At 36.4% G+C, this 20,866-nt stretch overlaps 3 protein-coding genes across 3 annotated transcripts; all 3 read right to left on the reverse strand.

Annotated features, from left to right (window-relative positions):
• Nucleotides 1-162: 162 nt before the first annotated feature.
• On the reverse strand, nt 163-6,542 carry LOC116144429 (AP-5 complex subunit mu). The gene is made up of 8 exons (XM_031429885.1): nt 6,252-6,542; nt 5,721-5,867; nt 5,115-5,426; nt 3,968-4,260; nt 2,962-3,857; nt 1,571-1,627; nt 1,380-1,427; nt 163-742 (listed from the first exon to the last, which is right to left on the reverse strand). The coding sequence occupies exons 1-8, from the start codon at nt 6,317-6,319 to the stop codon at nt 671-673; spliced, it is 1,893 nt and encodes a 630-aa protein (XP_031285745.1). The 5' UTR covers nt 6,320-6,542; the 3' UTR covers nt 163-670.
• A 575-nt stretch (nt 6,543-7,117) lies between these two features.
• On the reverse strand, nt 7,118-14,293 carry LOC116144370 (F-box/LRR-repeat protein 4-like). Its single transcript, XM_031429820.1, has 9 exons — nt 13,912-14,293; nt 13,488-13,733; nt 12,015-12,421; nt 11,497-11,682; nt 11,030-11,222; nt 10,588-10,664; nt 10,090-10,240; nt 9,648-10,008; nt 7,118-7,357 (listed from the first exon to the last, which is right to left on the reverse strand). The coding sequence occupies exons 1-8, from the start codon at nt 14,176-14,178 to the stop codon at nt 9,712-9,714; spliced, it is 1,824 nt and encodes a 607-aa protein (XP_031285680.1). The 5' UTR covers nt 14,179-14,293; the 3' UTR covers nt 7,118-7,357; nt 9,648-9,711.
• On the reverse strand, nt 7,344-9,606 carry LOC116144331 (F-box/LRR-repeat protein 4-like). Its single transcript, XM_031429794.1, has 7 exons — nt 9,567-9,606; nt 9,507-9,520; nt 9,214-9,419; nt 8,747-8,939; nt 8,305-8,381; nt 7,807-7,957; nt 7,344-7,725 (listed from the first exon to the last, which is right to left on the reverse strand). The coding sequence occupies exons 1-7, from the start codon at nt 9,604-9,606 to the stop codon at nt 7,429-7,431; spliced, it is 978 nt and encodes a 325-aa protein (XP_031285654.1). The 3' UTR covers nt 7,344-7,428.
• Nucleotides 14,294-20,866: the final 6,573 nt, after the last annotated feature.

The raw sequence follows: 20,866 nt of genomic DNA on the forward strand, positions 1-20,866 counted from the left end.
ATAGTGTATGTGATCAATCCAATAAGTTTGACATCTAGACATAAGCATGAATAGTGTATTCCACGACGATACACTGGACAATACTTCCATCTTTAGCACGGCATTTCAAGTCACCACTAACCCTGAATTGTGTCAAGCCAAAGGCAGAAATTTTAACAATAGAGATTTCACTTCAAGGCATTGACATCATAGAAATCCTAACAACACAGTTTTCACTCCAAGGCATTGACATAGTAGAAATTCTAACAATATAGTTTTCAGTCCAAGCCATGGCATCAACCAAATAAAATATACTCTTTACATGAACAAAATTTCTGTCTAAAAGGGGGCAAGACAACTGTCTTAGCAATAGTTGAAAAAAATCAATTAATGGGGCACGCCGAAAATGTAAGCAACCATTGTCTCGTGATCTAGATTCGATTGCCTTATATTGTCCTAGCTAATGTTTCCATTCACAACAAAACTGAAAAAAAAAAAACCCAAATAAACTACTCAGTGTTCCTGACTTTCAATTTGATCTGCAGCAGCAAAGATTGATTGGTATATAGCCAAACTCAACAGACAACCAAGGAAAGGTAGTCACCAGTCTAGCATACATACAATCAGGGAGTAGTTGGCCAACAGAAGCATCCTTCTCATCACAAATGCTCCTTAGTTGCCATCCAGCCCCCTACACTTGTGTTGTAGCAACAGAAGGGCACTTTCCTAGTGTATTCCACAAAATATAATCCCCAGAAGTAACCTGTCACAACCAAATTGTAATACTAATCACCGTCATTGCAAATTTGACAGAAGCAACTAGAAACTAAATGAAGTACTGTCCAATTGCAGGCTTCATAAAGATTTTTATTAGGGGACTTCACCCAGCTGTGAGCCTCACATGATTGGTGTATAATTACTTCCTACTTAAAAACTAAATCAAGGGGAAAGGTGCCATATATAAATATGTTGAATTCTGTTTTCATCCAAAAATCAAAATCTCACAACATGCTTAGCATTCATTAGAAATATCAAAATATTAACAGACCAGACATGTACTTACAAGTTCATGACAAATAAAAAGGAAGTAGCAAAATACACAATTAAAAGTAGAGAACTATTATTATTGGTGCACATATTCTCTCAATCATATACCGTAATAGTGACCATATTATCCCATGTAGATGGAATCCAAACAAAGACCATATTATCAATTATGACATGTCATAAGAAGGCCATATAATAAATGATCATGTTATTAAAAATAAACATGTTGTTCATAAGACTAACTTTTTAGTAACAACCAATATAATGACCACATTAATAATGGAAGGATATAATGACATGTTATTAATAATTAATAATGATCAGAAATATCCCGAGTCACTTGGCAATCCTACCTGAGTTGAGAACTCTACAGGTGCTTTTACAGTTGGATAAATGCTTACCTGTTTACAGGAAAAAACAAATATATGTTAAGCAGTATAAATACAACAGTTCAATGGTATATTTTTTAGCTCGAGCAACACACATGGACTACATCAGTGACAGTTCAATGAGGGAACGACTCACATACAAGACAAAGACTTACAGATTTAGTATCAATTGACATTCCAGATATTGAAGCCCCAACAATCTTGAAAGAAACCTGTAATCATGAGTCAGAAAATGGCTGTTTCTGAAAATTTCAGTATTTTAGCATATTAAAATATGTATTATACTAATCTTCAAATGTAGATAAAATAGAACCCAAGTGATAACATTCTTCACCAATTAGGTGGTTCACAGTTTATTTTTACTCAACTAAAAGACACAGAGAAAAGCAAATATACTCTAGTAAGATATCTGACAATCCTATTTGTGATTTATACCCAATAAAGCAGTTCTTAAATAGAACCATCTTTAATGATGACTGTCATAATCAAATGCACGTAATGGTCACATAAAATATAAAAGCAAATGTGATCGAATAGAGATGTCATATTCTCCAGCTGACAATTTTAAACAGTTTAATCATAATTTACTAAGAGGACAGTATTAAGCATAAAAATATCAGAGAGAGGAATGGTAGTAAAAGCAAATTTCATATTTTTAAATTCAGACAATTTAGAGTGAAACCTAAAATCCCAATTACTTTAAGTATTGATAGAAGCCTCAACTGATGCATTTGGAGTTAGTGGTAACCAAAGTAGATGGTGAAACAAAATATCAAATTCCCACCAAAAGACTTCTAAAGCACCTTTCTTTATTTATTAAGCACAAAAATGTAATTTTGAACCACATGAAACTGCCCACAGAGAAAAGTAAATAAAAAAAATCTTCCGTGCGGATGTACAGCTTACATAATATAATGTAACAAGCAAGCATAGAATCGCTCAATGCATGAAGAACAAAAAATGCAACAGTTCATAAATGCATTGATATGACAGTATTACATATAGAATTATCAGAGAGAAAGATGGCAATGACACCAAATGTTATATTTTAAAAGAAAAAAATCCACAAATCCTAGCTTCAGACAATTTATAATGAAATCTAAAATCTAATTACTTCAAATATTGATAAAAACCTCAACTGATGCATTTGGCATTGGTGGTAACCTAAGCAGATAGTGAAACCAAATTTCAAATTCTTAGCATAATTCCTCTGAAGCACCTTCTTATTCTATTTATTAGGCCCAAAAAAATGTTATACTGAACCACATTAAACTGCTCAGCGTGAGAACTTAATAAAAATATCTTCCTTATAGAACTAAATGTTACAAATTATAAAGTAACAAGCAAGCAAAGTAGCTCAATGCATTGAACAACAATAAATGCAACAGTTCGTGAACAATATTTAACTTTGCATAAAAAAATTCATAGCTAACTTAGTTATTTCAGATATGCAATAATTTGTTATGTTAGAACACACAGCTTTCATATTATTTCCAGAAGTCATGAAACCAAGAACAAATAAAGAATTAAAAGGCATGGCACATACTTTAGCATAATTGTATGCATGCCAGCAAAATGGCTCCTCTAGATCAACTGAAGGAAGATCCTTGTTCATTTTCTCCATTAAATACTCCTCTATGTTAACCATATTGTTTGCATTCTCTGTCTCAGCATCACTATCTTCATCTACTGTGCTCCCAATCAATGACCTAGACGAAGGTAGCCTTTGGATTTGCCATGATGCAAATTTAACTGTTCCAGGGAAAGTTGCCTCAACACTTTTCCCAGTAAAGCCCCGTCCACTTGTGACAATTTTCCATTCAACAGAGTGCTCAGTGGTTGAAACTGTTCCAATTGATGGAGTCCCATCAAAAGACACAACTCTTCTCCTAGGAAAGGGCATGGTGACATTACAAAACTCCATTGTCAGAGGAGCCTTATAGCCTTCCATTAGATGCAACTTGAACAAAAATGCACCTTCATCTTCAGAGACCATTGACAATTGGTAAAACCCCTTGACAGGAGGTCCAAGGCCACACATTGCCTGATAACGCATTAAAACAAAATTACCCAGTGGCGGTTGAAACATCACAGCCTGCTTATCAACACCTTGCTCTGGAACCTGGGCACAAGGATGAAAAGATAAAACTTCAATGTGAGCAGTGTTCAACCCTGTAAATGGGAATGACACATCGGGTAACCCCTCTAATTCTGCTCGACAGTTTATTTGACCTGAGACAGATAAACTATCAGGAATCTCGTCTCTATCATACATTGCAGCATGAATTGTTTCATGAATTGTGAATAACAATCTCTGTTTTCCTTTGTACAAATATGGTTTCCATAGTGGTTGCTTGAGGTCTTGAGGAGGCAGATCTGATGAAGAAAAGCCATTAACCTTGATTGCAAAAATATTAGAGTAGTTCAGGTCCACAGGTGTACCTAAAGAAAAAGGTAATCAATCATGCACATTAGGTAAAATGCATACTGATCAATAAGCATACAGTTTAGAGAAATATGAGATGAGAACTACCATAATAAAGAGTACTAACCAAAGGGCATTGCGCTGCTTATAAAACTTCGAAGTGCATCCTTATCCAAAGCCCTTGAACCAAGTTTTGGTGCATCTGATGTAACAGTTCCTACCACAGCAGTGCCAGAAGGTGCAGAAGAAGCAACTGGTGCTGCAACAGGTTTTGCTCTAGAGGAGATGCCTGATATTCCAATACTGCCTGTCAGTGAATCCAACAAGCCTCCAACTGATGGTGATGCATTTACTACAACTTCAGGTTCTAACACATCACCAGTAATTACATCACCAATTGCATGTGCCACCATGAATGCCCTGTAACAGAAACCAACAAAGCTGTTCACCAATTATAAACACCCAATTACTCACTTAAGAAAGTAAAATCCAAGTTCTCTCGCCTTGTACAGCCAACTCTACTCGCCCTAGTTTAAGCATGTTAGCACCAAATTATTCCATTGTAAAGATTTTCTTTTTGATGAAGAGTACAAGTTATACAAGCAAACTAAAGCACAATTAGTGCTCCTTATATATAAGAACTTTTATATAAGGAAAGAGCAACAGGGCCTACTCATCCTTTAATCAAAACAATGTTATCAAGACCTTCCAAAATCAAACTCCCAACAGACTTGACCTCACCATTTCCTTTCAAAATTAAATGGCACGAAACCCAAAAAAAAAAAAACAAAAAAAAAAAAAAAAATCCCTTAATATTTGAACATTCAACAAGCTTGATAGATCAAAGTTCCACTGGGAATTCATGTGCTCCGATGTACTTGCAGATTTAAGTAAGGGCACAAAAATAACATCACTTAATTTCTCAAAAACATTCATAGGAGTTGAATTGGTTGAAGATATGAAAAGTTTGTTCACAAAAAAAAAAAAAAAAAAACGGAAAGAGTTAGCTAAATCATGTTCTTTTCAAGTGTCTGAGGGTCTAATTCCAATGGAGCCTAGGTGAATATCATGCAAGATTTTTGGTTATTTTACAAACTTAGAAGCTAACAACATTAGGAATGTATTGATTTCAAATTCAATTCAATGCTGCTCCACCAAAAACTAGTAGAGTATCAAGAGGAACAATTTTATCAGTTCAAAGTTGAAGACAACTAGCAACAACCTTGATTGCATAATCTGTCCTTAAAAAAAATAAAGCAAACAACTTACCATACCCTGTGATGGACGGAAGATCAAGCAGGAGGGAAGACAAACTATCATCAACTCCAACAGCATTTCCACAATCAGATCGTTTACATAGTCTCGTGTATGCTTTGAGGTGTCTTGGCTCAACTAGAGGCAGTACAAGGATAGAATAAGGGCCTTTTATGTGCAAGACTAATGGCCACAGCAGATGATTCTCTCCTCCCTCCTCTACATCAATGTTGAGGCTTATAACATGTCGTGTAATTGGGTCATCAACCCATGAATCTGACCCTTCAGTTGACTGAATTACCCGTATGCCAAAACCACGCACAGATCCCTCCCTACATAAACACAGCTAAACTAATTAATTTCGACCAGTAAAATAGCAAGGGAAAGATTATTAATGCAAGTAAGACTATCAATCAATCCATTTCTATTATATATGTGTAAAAAAGCAACAAAAAGCCAACATTATTTATTTGATCATCAAACACAATTAAGTCAACCTAATACAGGATCCCAAGAGGGGTTACCGACATTAAGAATGATATTCCCTAACGAGGAAGAAAATTAGTAGATTTTTTATAATTAACAAATTATAAAGTACATAATTATAATCTGAAGTAAAAGCATACCTTCTTTTTCTCTCAGCAAAAGCAGCAGCAAACTCGGAATCAGTAGGTAGTAAAGGTAAAACAGTGTACTTAACAGGATCCTCGCTGCAGCTTTCATTTTCAGTCTTGCAAGCTGCCTGCCAACGCCTCTCCACCACCGGAAACCTCCTGATTTTCAAAATGGGAGAAACAAAATTAATATTAAAAATAGAGTAGTGCTACAGTTACCGACAGGTGTGCACCGAATTTGTGTACCGAATGACGTGGCAAAATCCTGACCGTTGATTCATTAAAAGTTAATATTAATCAACAGTCAAGATTTTGCCACGTCGTGCACAATTTCGGTATACACTTTTCGGTAACTCTATCATTTTCCTTAAAAATAAGAATGAATTTACACTAATGGATTAGAGAATTATTTCTGATATCCAAATTCCTAATGATTTACCACTTATGATTCAACGAAAGATAACTGCAGATACTATATTTGATGAACATATATGTAGAAGATCGAAATCAGAACAAAGTAAATTTGGTAATGTAAAAAAAAACCTGGAGAAAACGACGGCGTCGAGGTTGTTGACGACCCAGAGAGCTCTGATGCAGCAACCAACGGGCATGGCTTGGGGTGACTTCTTTGTTTTTCAGTGACGCTAAATCAATGAATGGATACGCCTCCGGTTAGTCGGACACGGAGATGCCGTGCCCGTGATTGATTTTCTAATACTACAGAAGAACCCTTGAGACGACACCGCCTTTAAATTTTACACACGTCATGACGTCAACCACCATTTCCCCATTAATTATCTCACAGGCTTAGATCATTTTCACCCTTCAGGTTTTAGTGAATAAAAAGGAACCCATAGGTTCTAAAAGGTAACATTTCACACCGTAACATTTGAGCAAATGTAATTATACCCGTGCTGTCGATATCTGTTACTCCAAATCTAACCGAACAAGGGCAAAGTTGACTTTTAATCTCACTAATTATGTAAAATAATAAAAAGTTAAGTTTAAAACAATTAAACTAAACCTGTTTTTTTCTATTATTATTCTTTTAATTCTCCATTAATGTCACTTCTTTTTCTATCACAAGACTGATGTGTGTTTGATTCTTTTATGTTCTATATGATATTTATGAAAGAGACTAAAGAGGAGGCACTTTGGTAGGGAAGGTAAATAGAGATTTTGTAATTAAGGGGCTTTAGTATTTGACTAGGTTTACTGGGCCAATTAACAGATTTGGTAACGGCCATTAGCGGTTAGCTACTTAGCTGTCACTTTATTCAAAGATTAAGAATGCTTCGTCTCACAGAAAAATGGTGACATGCTAACACATTAAAGTGAGAGTCAAAGTACTGATGAGAAGACAATTTCCAAGTATAATGTTTCACAAACTTTTATTTTTCTTAAAAAGGATTATCATACATCAGAGACTCTAATTTATTCATGTAAACTGCCAAAACTTTCTTACACATGGTACTTACAAACTTTCACTCTTAAGTTTATTACAAACCAATTATACAAAAAATTGAAATGTATTTAAGCTGAACTGAGCAATCAAAAGGGCTAAAGAAGAGAAGCGGGATTTTTTTTTTTTTTTTTTTTCAAAAAACAAAGTAAACAGGGATATACAAAAGCACATCTTCATCCTCTTCTGCAATTTTTTTTCTTTTTTTTCTTTTTGGGTATTAACAAGCTCTGCATATAAATAACTAGGTTGTTTGATCTAAAGGTCTATACAGAGGTATGAGATAACAGAACCGGCCCTCCTTCGGGTCCTCTGACTCACCTTCCACTTCTCAACCATCACCTTTTTTATATTGATGCAACTGGAAACCACAGTGGCAACTCCAACTGCAGTAATCCCCGGGCAATACACCATGTGACATGACTCAAGCATTGTGCAGTTTTTAACAAGATGGGCTAAACCAATGTCTGTGATTTGACGGCAGTGGGATAACACTATGTCCTTGAGTAATGGACAACCTTCTCCTAACTCTGCCATTGCCATATCTCCCAAATTCTGTCAATCATGAACCAAATTTGGTAAATACTGCGTAAATAAATAAGAACATGTAATGAGGGGCGGGGAGAGAGGACTTACCTGGAGAACGCTTACATCTAGGTAATTGAGTTGAGGGCACCCTCTTGCAATGGCTATAATTCCGGCATCACCAATTTGGTGGCAACCACTGACATTTAGATGTTTCAAGGAGCAGCCCTGACCTATGGCAATGAGAGCTTCATCCCCCACTCTAATTATAGCAGATAAGATAAGATGGAGAATCAGAAAGGTAAAAATATTTAGAGATGTAAGAAATGATTTATTGTTTAATGTTATACAATTTAGTTCACAAAACTTACCTATATATATAAAGACTATCTAATGTCTAAAATTCTATGAAAAATCAGACAAGCCAACACAAACAGTTTACAGCATTTCCCCAAATGATGAACAAGCAAATAAACAAAGAACGGAGTGACAGCAGCCTGTTGATTATTAATTTATTTTAACAAAAAAAACATAGATATTACATACAAGAACAACCAAGGTAAGTCTACATGGAAATTGAACCAACATAAAGCTAGAAGAAGATTTCACCTGTCACAAAATCGAAGGCTGAGCTCAGTCAGAGACTTGCAATTCTCACCAACAGCTACGATTCCCTTGTTCCCAATCTATTAACAACCATAATATATAAATTTCTTACAGCAGATATATCTATTACATCATTTAAACATCATAAAGTTTTAGTGAAATTATTATATTACAGATGAACAGCTAAACAAAAACTATAAGACACAAGAAAAAAGAAACATTGGTTATCTAAAATTCCATCATTTATAACATTTCCAAAGATCCCCATTCTCATTTCTAAAAGGTTCCAAACTCAAACTCAAAGATTGTTAACGTTAGCAACTTCCAAACATAATCTTTTTAACTGTCATATTTATGCCATCAATAATTCTAGTGACAACAATCTCCAAAAATTTAACAAAAATAAGAAATAATAATAACAAAACCTCTTTAAGCAAGAGAGAACCTTATAGCATCGACGAATGTGAAGTTTCTTTAAATTCTGGCAGCCTCTAGCTATACTGCCAATGCCCTCATCTCCAATATTAGAGCAATCTACCAAGTGAAGAGCTTGCAAGAACTTACAGCCCCTTCCAACTAAAAGAAGAGCCGAATTACCAATTCTTTGGCAGTATAATAAAGCTAACTCAGTGAGGCTCCTGCAAGTCATCAGAAAGTTTCAAATTGAAATCATCAGAAAGGTACTTAAAGATGGTAAATAACATCAAGTCAAAGAAATTTTGCAATTTGATGCACTAAAAAAGTGGGACAGATATGCAATACTAGCTGAAACTATGTTGAGGACATGTAGAAGTGACTTCTGATAGAGTTGCAATGAAATATAGCAAAAACGCTTTTGTGACCAAAACAAGAGTTCCCTGATTACCACATATATACAACAAATTAAATTAGGCTAATAAGAGAGAAGCATACTGGCAAGATTGTCCAATGGACTCCAGTCCCAGAGTCCCAATATTGTGGCAGCCATTGACTTCAAGATGTGCAAGTTCTTTGCAGCCTGCAGCTATTGCTTCCAAACCCTTGTCACTCAGGAAATAGCAATCACTTAGAGTGAGATTTTTTAACTTCTTACACCCATTTCCTATAGCACTCAAACCCCTGAAACGTAAGATAACCGTCTCAAAATTTGCGCATCATCCCAATTTAATGATGACGCACAAGGAGAAATTCAGATATTCAAGGAACCTTATAAAAATTATAATTGCCAGAATTTTGTCACCTATAATTCTAATTCAGCCTCATCTTATCCATAGCATGAAAAATACTCAGGTAAAGACATTGAAGCAATATCTCCAGATTTTGCATTCAATAAAGGAACTAATATAAGAAAAAATAATGACTTATCATGCAGANTTTTTTTTCTTTTTGGGTATTAACAAGCTCTGCATATAAATAACTAGGTTGTTTGATCTAAAGGTCTATACAGAGGTATGAGATAACAGAACCGGCCCTCCTTCGGGTCCTCTGACTCACCTTCCACTTCTCAACCATCACCTTTTTTATATTGATGCAACTGGAAACCACAGTGGCAACTCCAACTGCAGTAATCCCCGGGCAATACACCATGTGACATGACTCAAGCATTGTGCAGTTTTTAACAAGATGGGCTAAACCAATGTCTGTGATTTGACGGCAGTGGGATAACACTATGTCCTTGAGTAATGGACAACCTTCTCCTAACTCTGCCATTGCCATATCTCCCAAATTCTGTCAATCATGAACCAAATTTGGTAAATACTGCGTAAATAAATAAGAACATGTAATGAGGGGCGGGGAGAGAGGACTTACCTGGAGAACGCTTACATCTAGGTAATTGAGTTGAGGGCACCCTCTTGCAATGGCTATAATTCCGGCATCACCAATTTGGTGGCAACCACTGACATTTAGATGTTTCAAGGAGCAGCCCTGACCTATGGCAATGAGAGCTTCATCCCCCACTCTAATTATAGCAGATAAGATAAGATGGAGAATCAGAAAGGTAAAAATATTTAGAGATGTAAGAAATGATTTATTGTTTAATGTTATACAATTTAGTTCACAAAACTTACCTATATATATAAAGACTATCTAATGTCTAAAATTCTATGAAAAATCAGACAAGCCAACACAAACAGTTTACAGCATTTCCCCAAATGATGAACAAGCAAATAAACAAAGAACGGAGTGACAGCAGCCTGTTGATTATTAATTTATTTTAACAAAAAAAACATAGATATTACATACAAGAACAACCAAGGTAAGTCTACATGGAAATTGAACCAACATAAAGCTAGAAGAAGATTTCACCTGTCACAAAATCGAAGGCTGAGCTCAGTCAGAGACTTGCAATTCTCACCAACAGCTACGATTCCCTTGTTCCCAATCTATTAACAACCATAATATATAAATTTCTTACAGCAGATATATCTATTACATCATTTAAACATCATAAAGTTTTAGTGAAATTATTATATTACAGATGAACAGCTAAACAAAAACTATAAGACACAAGAAAAAAGAAACATTGGTTATCTAAAATTCCATCATTTATAACATTTCCAAAGATCCCCATTCTCATTTCTAAAAGGTTCCAAACTCAAACTCAAAGATTGTTAACGTTAGCAACTTCCAAACATAATCTTTTTAACTGTCATATTTATGCCATCAATAATTCTAGTGACAACAATCTCCAAAAATTTAACAAAAATAAGAAATAATAATAACAAAACCTCTTTAAGCAAGAGAGAACCTTATAGCATCGACGAATGTGAAGTTTCTTTAAATTCTGGCAGCCTCTAGCTATACTGCCAATGCCCTCATCTCCAATATTAGAGCAATCTACCAAGTGAAGAGCTTGCAAGAACTTACAGCCCCTTCCAACTAAAAGAAGAGCCGAATTACCAATTCTTTGGCAGTATAATAAAGCTAACTCAGTGAGGCTCCTGCAAGTCATCAGAAAGTTTCAAATTGAAATCATCAGAAAGGTACTTAAAGATGGTAAATAACATCAAGTCAAAGAAATTTTGCAATTTGATGCACTAAAAAAGTGGGACAGATATGCAATACTAGCTGAAACTATGTTGAGGACATGTAGAAGTGACTTCTGATAGAGTTGCAATGAAATATAGCAAAAACGCTTTTGTGACCAAAACAAGAGTTCCCTGATTACCACATATATACAACAAATTAAATTAGGCTAATAAGAGAGAAGCATACTGGCAAGATTGTCCAATGGACTCCAGTCCCAGAGTCCCAATATTGTGGCAGCCATTGACTTCAAGATGTGCAAGTTCTTTGCAGCCTGCAGCTATTGCTTCCAAACCCTTGTCACTCAGGAAATAGCAATCACTTAGAGTGAGATTTTTTAACTTCTTACACCCATTTCCTATAGCACTCAAACCCCTGAAACGTAAGATAACCATCTCAAAATTTGCGCATCATCCCAATAGAATGATGACGCACAAGGAGAAATTCAGATATTCAAGGAACCTTATAAAAATTATAATTGCCAGAATTTTGTCACCTCTAATTCTAATTCAGCCCCATCTTATCCATAGCATGAAAAATACTCAGGTAAAGACATTGAAGCAATATCTCCAGATTTTGCATTCAATAAAGGAACTAATATAAGAAAAAATAATGACTTATCATGCAGAAGTTTTAAGTAGATAAGTTCAACTGAGTAAAAAACAACATCATGATGTTGCATTAAATATCCACGAAGATTAACTAACATGTCCGTAAATTGCTGGAAACTGTTTAGAGCCAATAACTCCAAAGACAAACAACGAGTTCCCACAGCTATCAAAGCCTCATCTGTAACGTTAACACATTGAAGCTTCAAAACTTTTAGATGAGGACATCCTTGGGCCACAGCAAGCACCCCTTTGTTGTGGATGAATTCTGAATCCAATGACAATGTTTCAAGAGATTTACAGTGAGAACCCACAGCTTCTAATGATACATCAGTAATTTTTACACAAGCCGCAACACCAATAGATTTTAAAGATTTCCCACAGCCGAGAGCCAAGTCAACTAGACCCGTATCAGTCAAACCTTCACAAAAACGCAAATTCAGATCTTCAAGTTGCTTGCAACATTTCCCGACAGCAGATAGCCCTTGATCTCCAACGTAACAACCCTTGATAAAACAACATAAGCAATGATAGTACATTAAGTACTCAAATGGCAAGTGAAATTTAGGGAAAATAGGCAAAGCAACTTATGCAATAAAAAGCATAACCAACACTCAGAACGAACAGAAGAATTAACGATGTAAGGAAGTAATAACATTGCTTGGAGTTCTCACAGGCTCCGAACTTAAATCAATGAAGCATACCTCATATAGTATTCTCAATAATTTAACTAATTAATAGAGATTAGAAACTCGGGAGAGAGAGTTTTTCATTTTCCATGTTCTATTTCTCTCTTTTTACTTTCCGAATAAAGCTTAGTAGAAACCAGCATCAAAATGTTTTGTCTGCATGAAAAGGGCTACTGTTTCCATCTGATCAACCATCAAGCTAACCCATTAAACACGCAGGAAAAAGCTCTGATGTGGACAGCTTACAGGCTAACTCAGCAGATTAAGAAATCTAACCTACAAGCCCTGTTATTGGAACATATACATACATATGTCTGTTAGCAGGGATTCCTGACAGCTCTTCACAGTGGATCACATTGAGCAATCAAGGAACTCTAACCTTGTCCCGAAATAGGTCAGGCAAAATAATTGATAGTTGTATATGAACACACCACATACAAGGGTCAATACACACGAAGAAAGGGCCTTGAACTAGATGGATTGGGTTCTTGGCATACTATATGCTCTCTGTATTATATGTTTTTGAAAATTTCACAAGTCTTACAAAGACTAGGCTTCATAAGCTTTCTAACAGCCTCCATAGGCTAAGCCATTCCTTTTACAACAACAACATTTTTAAAAATCTCAAATAGGATACATGTATGCAGGTTTAGTCCCAAAATTTCCTCCTAAATATATAAAAACTTAGTTCTTAATATGGAGGCCTCTGTGAACTATGTACAGGCTTGAATGACACCAACACTGGAACTAGATTTCACAAAGATTATGCTGGCTACAATAAACTCACTTCCTCATATGGTCGGAAAAGATAATATATAAAACAATATCCAAGAATTGATACCTAAAACAGTAATAAATATTAAGATAAAAGTTTAACAAATACCTGTAAATCCAAAGATTTCAAGTATATACACTTGTAAGCAAGGGACATTAAACCCACGCTGGATATGTTAGAGCACCAGATTAAGCTCAATTTTTCAAGCTTCGAAAAACCTTCAGCAAGTGCGGTCAACCCAGCATCTGATAAACAATATGATTCAACTTGACCTTCCTCGGATCCACTTATTTCACTAACATATTGCAGCTTAGGCGATGAAAGAGCCAACTGATCACTGCCACGTCTTTTTCCCTGCAGAAGAAATTTCATCTTTACATCAACCTTAAACAAAATAAAACAAAATCCTATCATATTATGAATAATTAACGATTAAAACCAGATAATTTTAAAGTCATTACCGAAATTAAAAAAAAATAGAAAAAGAAAATAAAATAAGAAAGGATATATAAAATCATCAGAGGCTTCTTACGAGTTGCACAGGAAGAGAAATGGAAAGGCGTTCATCGATGTGAATGTTCTTAACGTTGACGAAGCGGCGCGCAAGCAACTTGACGAAGAGGTCGGGGCTACCGGAGGCGCCGATGCGGAGAGTGGTGCGGCTGAGGCGCTCGAGAGTGAGCCAACGCTTGCAGACGAGGGAGCAGGCGTCTCGGCTAACCTTGGAGTCGAAGTGCCGGAAGATCTCGAGAATCACCTCATCCGGCAGACAGGCGTTGATCCGATCATGCCCTCGCATATCACGAATCCAATGATAATGATAACGATGATGATGATGATGTGTTGAATCTAAGAGATTGTTTTATTTTGTGCTTTGCTTGCGCGCGTCTGTCTTCTTATTATGTTTTTTTTTCTCTTGGGACTAGCAATCGGTGGAGTCGGGAGGAAATTTAACTGCCCGAACATCCTAAGTTTGGATTTTAAAAAATAACCTGAAAATTTTTAAAATTTAAAAATCTGACGTGGCACACTTAATTGTACCTAAACATGCAAAGAAAAAAAAAAAAAAAGGCTAGAGTGAAAAGATTAAAATGTATATAGGTAATAGTCTAATTAATAAAAATTTGTTTAAATTTTGAAAATTAAAAAACGACGCCCTCCCTTCAAAATCGCTTAATCAAGCAGTATACCCAAAAAATAACCAATGAAACGCCTTCCATTTCTCCACGATTTTCAGTGATAAAAGTTCCATATTTCTGGCCAATATTCGATCCTAAAGCTTTGTTACACAAAAATCAATGCTGGTATTTACAAAGAGGAGGAAAACCCAACCCCACTCCAAATCCTAAAGTCCGACAATAGCGACTGTTTAAAGGTTGTCGAAGAAGACGCTCCGATGGATCATCTGATGAGTGAAGGTGGTCCAACGGTAGAGGAGACAACGACGGCACAAGAACAGAGAGGAAAATCAGAAAATGGTTCTAAATAGGAGGACACCAGCGAGAATTCAAGCAAGAAAGAGGACACCGGTGAAGAAAAGGTACGTTTTTTACTGGTGGTTTTGAATTTGATGAAAAAATTGATTGGTTTGTGCGAATTTGGGGGATATATAGTTGGTTTTGATTATTACGGTGGTTGTGGCGTTTTGTCGAACAGTTGGCGGGCATCGGGGGAGTCGTTTTGTTTGGGTTTCAAAGGATGAAGGAAGGTAAGGGAGGTCGTAGGGAGGTTGTTTGTGGGAAGTTGAAGGGCTAGGGATGGTAGGAGGGGGCGGAATAGGGGGGTTGGAGGGCTACCCTGCATATTGCAGGGCTGGCTAATAAGTGCTTGAAAATGCACTTATACTTAGTGTTTTATAGGTATTGTTTGTGGGAAAGTAGGGTTAATTTGCATACATTAACTTAATTGTTTCATAAATACACTTTTTGGGATCATGGGTGCTTTTGTAGTGTTTGCAGGAAATAATTGTTTAAAAATAATATTTGGATGGGAGATGATGTTGGCAAGAGAATTTTTTATGACAGAAAACAAACAATTCGAAAATCAGACTTGAGACGAGGAAGTTATGGTGGATTTACCGTCATATGCAAAATTTGGAAAATGCTCCAGTTTTGAGTAGAGATGAAGATCTTTCGATGCCACGACATAAAATTTATAGTGCCGCGGCATCTGCTCTCAGGTTTGAAGGGAGGATTTCTAGAAGAAGTGTGCCGAGGCATGAAAATTTCATGTCGAGGCAGGCATGATGAACGAGTTTGGCGTCGAGGCATAAAAAATTGGTGCCGCGGCATAGAACGGGAATTTTAGAAAAATAAGGAGTCTTTTAAAACTTAATCCGAATTTTGTTCTCCTATATTTTAAGGACTTTCCCATTATTTTTCCCACAACCTTAGCACTATAAAAGGATGTCTTTAGGTATTTTTTAGAAGGGAGAGAAGAGAGGATAGAGAACAAAAAAATACTCAATAATGTAGAGATTAAGAGAGATTAAAAGAGGCTTAGAGAGAAGAATTGAAGAAGATCATCATCAACTCCATAATCTACTCAAGCTTTCCTAAGTTTTTATTTTTCCTTTGTATTATTTGTTATCATGAATACAATGATGTTTTTATTTTTATTCATGGGTAACTAATTCTTTTGTGATTGAGGGTGATTTCAAAGCCCTAAACATCTCTTGAAATTAATAAAATCTACATCTATTTATCTTTTGATCCCTCTTGGTTATGTGATTATTTCTCTGTGAATAGGGTTTAGATAGATTGTCTTAATTGTTTAAGTGCCCAATTAAATTGTTAGGATTAATCTGTTAATGCCAATTTAGGTTGTTTAGTACGGAATCACTTTATTAACCTAAATAACCATCGGTAAAGTGTATGCTTGCATGCATTGGGGGTAATCACTCAAGATAACTAAACCGATCATATGAGTTTAGCCTTGATTCAGTAGGTCTCTCGCAACTTAATGCTTTTATTACTTTGAATCTAGAGATCGTATCATAGGTTATCTAATAAATAGGGAATTGAGTTATGACCGTGTCTAGTCCAACGACTCAGTAAGGAGAGATGGAACTTACCAACGTTTGGTATTTTCTGAGCTGATGTGATCAAGATGGTAGAAAGTTAAAGAGTGCTTTTATTATATGTAATTCGTATCTAGTGGTGGCGAATAAACCTTCAATCTCGCTTCTCTCTTATTCATCTCTTTCATGATTGTTTGTGTTTTACTTTGTTTAATTTTAGTTTGCTAGTTTTTGTTGAGTTTTTATAATTCGTGACAAACTTCATTAGAAGTAGATAATTAATTAAGTTTATAAATCCTCTGCGGGAAAGACCACTCTTTGTTACTACATGACTTTGCATTAGAAGTTAGTGAGGTAAAATTAGGTGTTACATTTGCACGCATCACTGGCCACGCATAGCTACGTGCGTGTAGCTACACACGCACAACTGCGTTCGCATGCTGCATGTGGCTAGCCCTGCAATATGTAGGGCAGCCCGCAGCCCCCTATTCCACCCCCTCCTACCATCCTTAGCCATCTCCAGTCATGGAACCTACCACAATAGCCTCCATAGGGCCTACATTGGCTTCCCCGGTCCTCTAGAAGCCAAAAACACCCACTCATCGATGCCCTTGAAGCCCATATCCCCCAAATTGGCAGCCTATTGGCTGTTTTGGTTTCTTTTTTTTGCTAATATTTAGTTTATATCAACTGTGCAAATTTTCCGAAGCGTAAATTATAAAGACTATGGGTTGGAGGTTGTAACCGATAAGATACCGTACTTCCCCGTAAGGGTGATAGTTAGGTCGAGTCAAAATTTTTTGAAGAGAATAAAGGATATTTTAGAGGAACAAAGGAAGGGTATAGACCGATTCAAAGATAGTTGTTTTGGTCATTTTGCGGACATAGGAGAAAATTGGAAGAAAGCGTTCTAGGGGCAAGAAGTGCACTATATGTTGCTACACTCAGTTAAAAGCCAAGACAAAAAAAATGAAATGTGGTTCACGGTGGATGGAAAGCCACTACATTTTGGGATGATGGAATTTGCCCTGATGACAGACTTAAGATGTGGGGCATTTCCAGATGCGGAAGAGTAAGAGAGAATAACGAAGAGTAGGGCAACCGATAACTTGGCTAAAAAGGTTTTGGGTGGGAAGGCGTCTATTATGGGACGTGATTTAGAGGAGAGTTTAGGAGAAGATGGGTATACCTCTTCAGAGAAGTTCATGATGTGCCTAGTATGGTTCGTGCATTCGATCCTAATGACTTCTCAACAAAAGCCATTAATATGGATTTGGTGAAGTTTGGAAGCAACATGGAGTTCTTTAATGCTTATTCATGGGGACGGTTTTCATTTCAGCTAACCATTGAGTCCTTGCGCGGAAAAGAAACGGCGATAAAGCAACACCAAGCTGTCAAGAAGGATAGACCGAGCATGTACAATTTGTTTGGCTTCCCATGGGCAATGCAGGTAGATATTAATAGTTTTTTGTTATATTTTTTGTATTATATGTGTTTTAATTATGATATAGACTGTTTTTTTACAATGTAGGCTTGGATGTATGAGGCCGTCCCTGTCTTGGCTAAGGCGGGGGGCGGAAGAAGACTTCGGATGAGCAATCACAATTTCCTAATGGGACTATGACAAAATAGAAATGGAAATTCAAGCGACTCAAGTAAGATTAAAGGATTAATCTTTTGAATATGCACTTGCTTTTAAATGTGGCTTAAATTTGATTGATTTTTTATCTTATTGTAAGGAGTCGTCCGTCCCTTCCTTACCCCAACTATGGGTGAAGTGGGAGAGGAGTATGTTACATCGTTCATAGCACCAGACGATGTAGCAGGTGAGGGGATAGACCGCCTAATGCAAGACCTAGAACGGGTCACGCATGTGAGTGCAGCTACAAGGCCACTGCTTGGGAATGTGTTTGAGGCTGAGGAGGATGAAGCTCCAGTCGGCGAGAGGGAAGAGGAGGATGAAGAGGTTCGTATGCCTCCACCCAATTGGCAAACGGGGACAACAAGTACTTATTTGCCGAGGCATCGGGGTCGAGAGAATAAGGTAGTTGACCTCATAAATGGTCTCTTTGAAAGTTTTACAACAGTATTTTATGAGAGGTTTGAGAAGATGGAAGAGTGGATGAAAATGGTGGAGGAGAAAGTTGATAGGGTGGCGGAGAAAGTTGGTAGGGTGGAGGAGGAAGTTGGTGGGGGTATTGAAAGTGGTTAAAGTGCAACATGAGCATAAAAGAAAGAACCGAAAGAGTAAGCACGTAAAATCTCCTTACATGGCAGTAACGTATGGAAAAAAGAGGAAAACGAAAAAAAAAATGAGGAAGTCCATGAAAGTGGAGAAGCAAAAACGAAGGAGGGTAAGGAGGAAGGCGAAGGAAGTGGGGAAGTGAAAATGGAGGGTGAGGAGGGATGCAGCGGAAGTGGGGAAGTGAAAATGGAGGAGGGTGTGGAAGAAGGCAGAGGAAGTGGGCAAATAAAAACAGAGGAGTTAAAGGTCAATTTGCATAGGCTAATAGATGAGGAAAAGAAAAAAAATATTCTATGCCTATTACAATGATTCTGGAAGTGATAGGCGTGTGAAGTGCAAGACTGAGAATTATCCCCAGGAGTGGTTTGAAAAGATGTTGACAATGGGCAAATGGCTTGACAACTCGATGAGTTTTTTTTCCGTACTTTTCCTTATTTTTGTTTATGTTTTCCATGAGGTATTGTATAATCGCTTAAGCAATTTGTTTATTTATTTATTTTATCTTTTTTTTTTTTTTTTTTGAGGAGGTCACTTAAGCAATCTGTTTTGTTTTAAGAGATCACTTAAGGAAAAACCGTTGATGAGGTATTTAAATAGACACTTATCATATTGTTTTTATTTGATGCAGCACATTAATGAGGTATTGGCATTTATGAGATTGCGACAAAGCAGTAATGGTGATATTTTGTATCCACATTGTGCCATCACTGATGTGCCCTTTGGCCAAAACCTAGTAACTACATATGACACGTTAATGAAAAAGGCCAATGGTAGAGGTGCAACAAGGGGAGGCAAGCAGAAAAGAATGGCCACAAAGGACTTCGATGGTGTCTTTGATGATTTTTGGTTTAATGAGAGGATAATGCAGTATGTACGGGGGGAAATGCCCAAATATGGCAATAGTTGGGCAAATGTTAAAAGAGTATACTGCATCGTGTGTTAGTAATTGACCGGATTCGCGTAGCAGAAAAACGTAATATTTAAAACGAATCGATCAATTACACAAACTAAGATCCGAGTACAAATTATAACGTTTTCATGCATAAACTAAAACGTAAATAAAACTGATTTAGTTCATACCGATGTTTGGAGGCTCCTCCGAATATTTTTGATTTCGGACACGAACACTGTTCACTGGTTACTGTTCACTGTCTATTGTTCACTGCCTACTGTTCACGTGATTCTTTGCTAATCGATCCAATATAGGATCGCACTCACGAAAGTCCACATGAAGATAATCCAAAGAACCGACAATTGTTTTGCTAGAACAATTGCCAGTATCAAGAATCAAGAACAATCAAAATTGAAAAATTTTCTTCTTCACTTAAAGAAGAAAACGTGAGAGAGAGAGAACCTTTTGGGTGGCTAGGGTTTTAATTAAATGAATAATTCTATTTGCTTTAATTTTAAGTTGCACTTATATAATGCAACATTTAAAACCTTATTCCACTTAGGAATAGCCATGGGCTTCAACCCTAGTTCACCCTTGCAACCAAACACACCATTTATGGTATTTTAATTAATTAATTATTATAATTAAAATCATCAGTTAATATATAATAATATATTAACATTCAATTAATAATAATAATAATAATATATATATACATAGATATATTTAAATATAATCTTACTAATTTAATTTTAATATTAAAATTAAATACATGCAACAGTCTTAGCAAATTTAATTGTACTGTGAGATTACTAAAATACCCTTTCATCTTTAAAGATGAAAATACCCTTCTCACAAATTGATTCTTAAATTATCTTCTAAGTGTGTGATCCGTAGGCTCCTCATCATATCAACAGTGTATAGTATTGTGATTAACACCAATTAATCGTCTCACTACACACAGACTAAGATTGACCCCTAGCAAGGCATCATGGCCCTTCGATAGATTCGGATTCAGTGAAATCGCAGCCTGTCAACGGTAAGGTTACCGTGCAATCCAATCATTTCATCATCAGTTATCTCATCGAGACTGAAGTACAAAAATAGTGTCAACCTCAGTTATCCTCGATATCTTTGTATTCAATTACTGGACCGATAACTAGAATAATAAATTAGATTAAGCAACAACTCAACCCCACTGTGGCCACATATTTAGTGTCATTGCCATTTACTGAATTACCTAAGAGTGATGAATCCTTTGCCGATCCATCATAGTCTCTATACACTTCTCAATGTAGCCAATCACTACTGTATTGATAGCTCTGAATATA

This window comes from Pistacia vera, unplaced genomic scaffold (assembly GCF_008641045.1).
Source record: "Pistacia vera cultivar Batoury unplaced genomic scaffold, PisVer_v2 Contig114, whole genome shotgun sequence".
NCBI lineage: Eukaryota > Viridiplantae > Streptophyta > Magnoliopsida > Sapindales > Anacardiaceae > Pistacia > Pistacia vera.

What these genes read in the sequence shown, in the direction of transcription:
- LOC116144429 (XM_031429885.1), bottom strand. Translation starts at nt 6,319, where the DNA reads ATGCCCGTTGGTTGCTGCATCAGAGCTCTCTGGGTCGTCAACAACCTC. An exon ending in GATCTTCCGTCCATCACAGG is followed by an intron (nt 4,261 to 5,114) that starts GTATGGTAAGTT and finishes TTTCTGTTACAG; the next exon opens with GGCATTCATGGTGGCACATG. An exon ending in AAGCAGCGCAATGCCCTTTG is followed by an intron (nt 3,858 to 3,967) that starts GTTAGTACTCTT and finishes CTTTTTCTTTAG; the next exon opens with GTACACCTGTGGACCTGAAC.
- LOC116144331 (XM_031429794.1), bottom strand. Translation starts at nt 9,606, where the DNA reads ATGCAAAATCTGGAGATATTGCTTCAATGTCTTTACCTGA. An exon ending in TCCATTGGACAATCTTGCCA is followed by an intron (nt 8,940 to 9,213) that starts GTATGCTTCTCT and finishes GATGACTTGCAG; the next exon opens with GAGCCTCACTGAGTTAGCTT. An exon ending in AGCCTTCGATTTTGTGACAG is followed by an intron (nt 7,958 to 8,304) that starts GTGAAATCTTCT and finishes TGCTATAATTAG; the next exon opens with AGTGGGGGATGAAGCTCTCA.
- LOC116144370 (XM_031429820.1), bottom strand. Translation starts at nt 14,178, where the DNA reads ATGCGAGGGCATGATCGGATCAACGCCTGTCTGCCGGATGAGGTGATT. An exon ending in TCCATTGGACAATCTTGCCA is followed by an intron (nt 11,223 to 11,496) that starts GTATGCTTCTCT and finishes GATGACTTGCAG; the next exon opens with GAGCCTCACTGAGTTAGCTT. An exon ending in AGCCTTCGATTTTGTGACAG is followed by an intron (nt 10,241 to 10,587) that starts GTGAAATCTTCT and finishes TGCTATAATTAG; the next exon opens with AGTGGGGGATGAAGCTCTCA.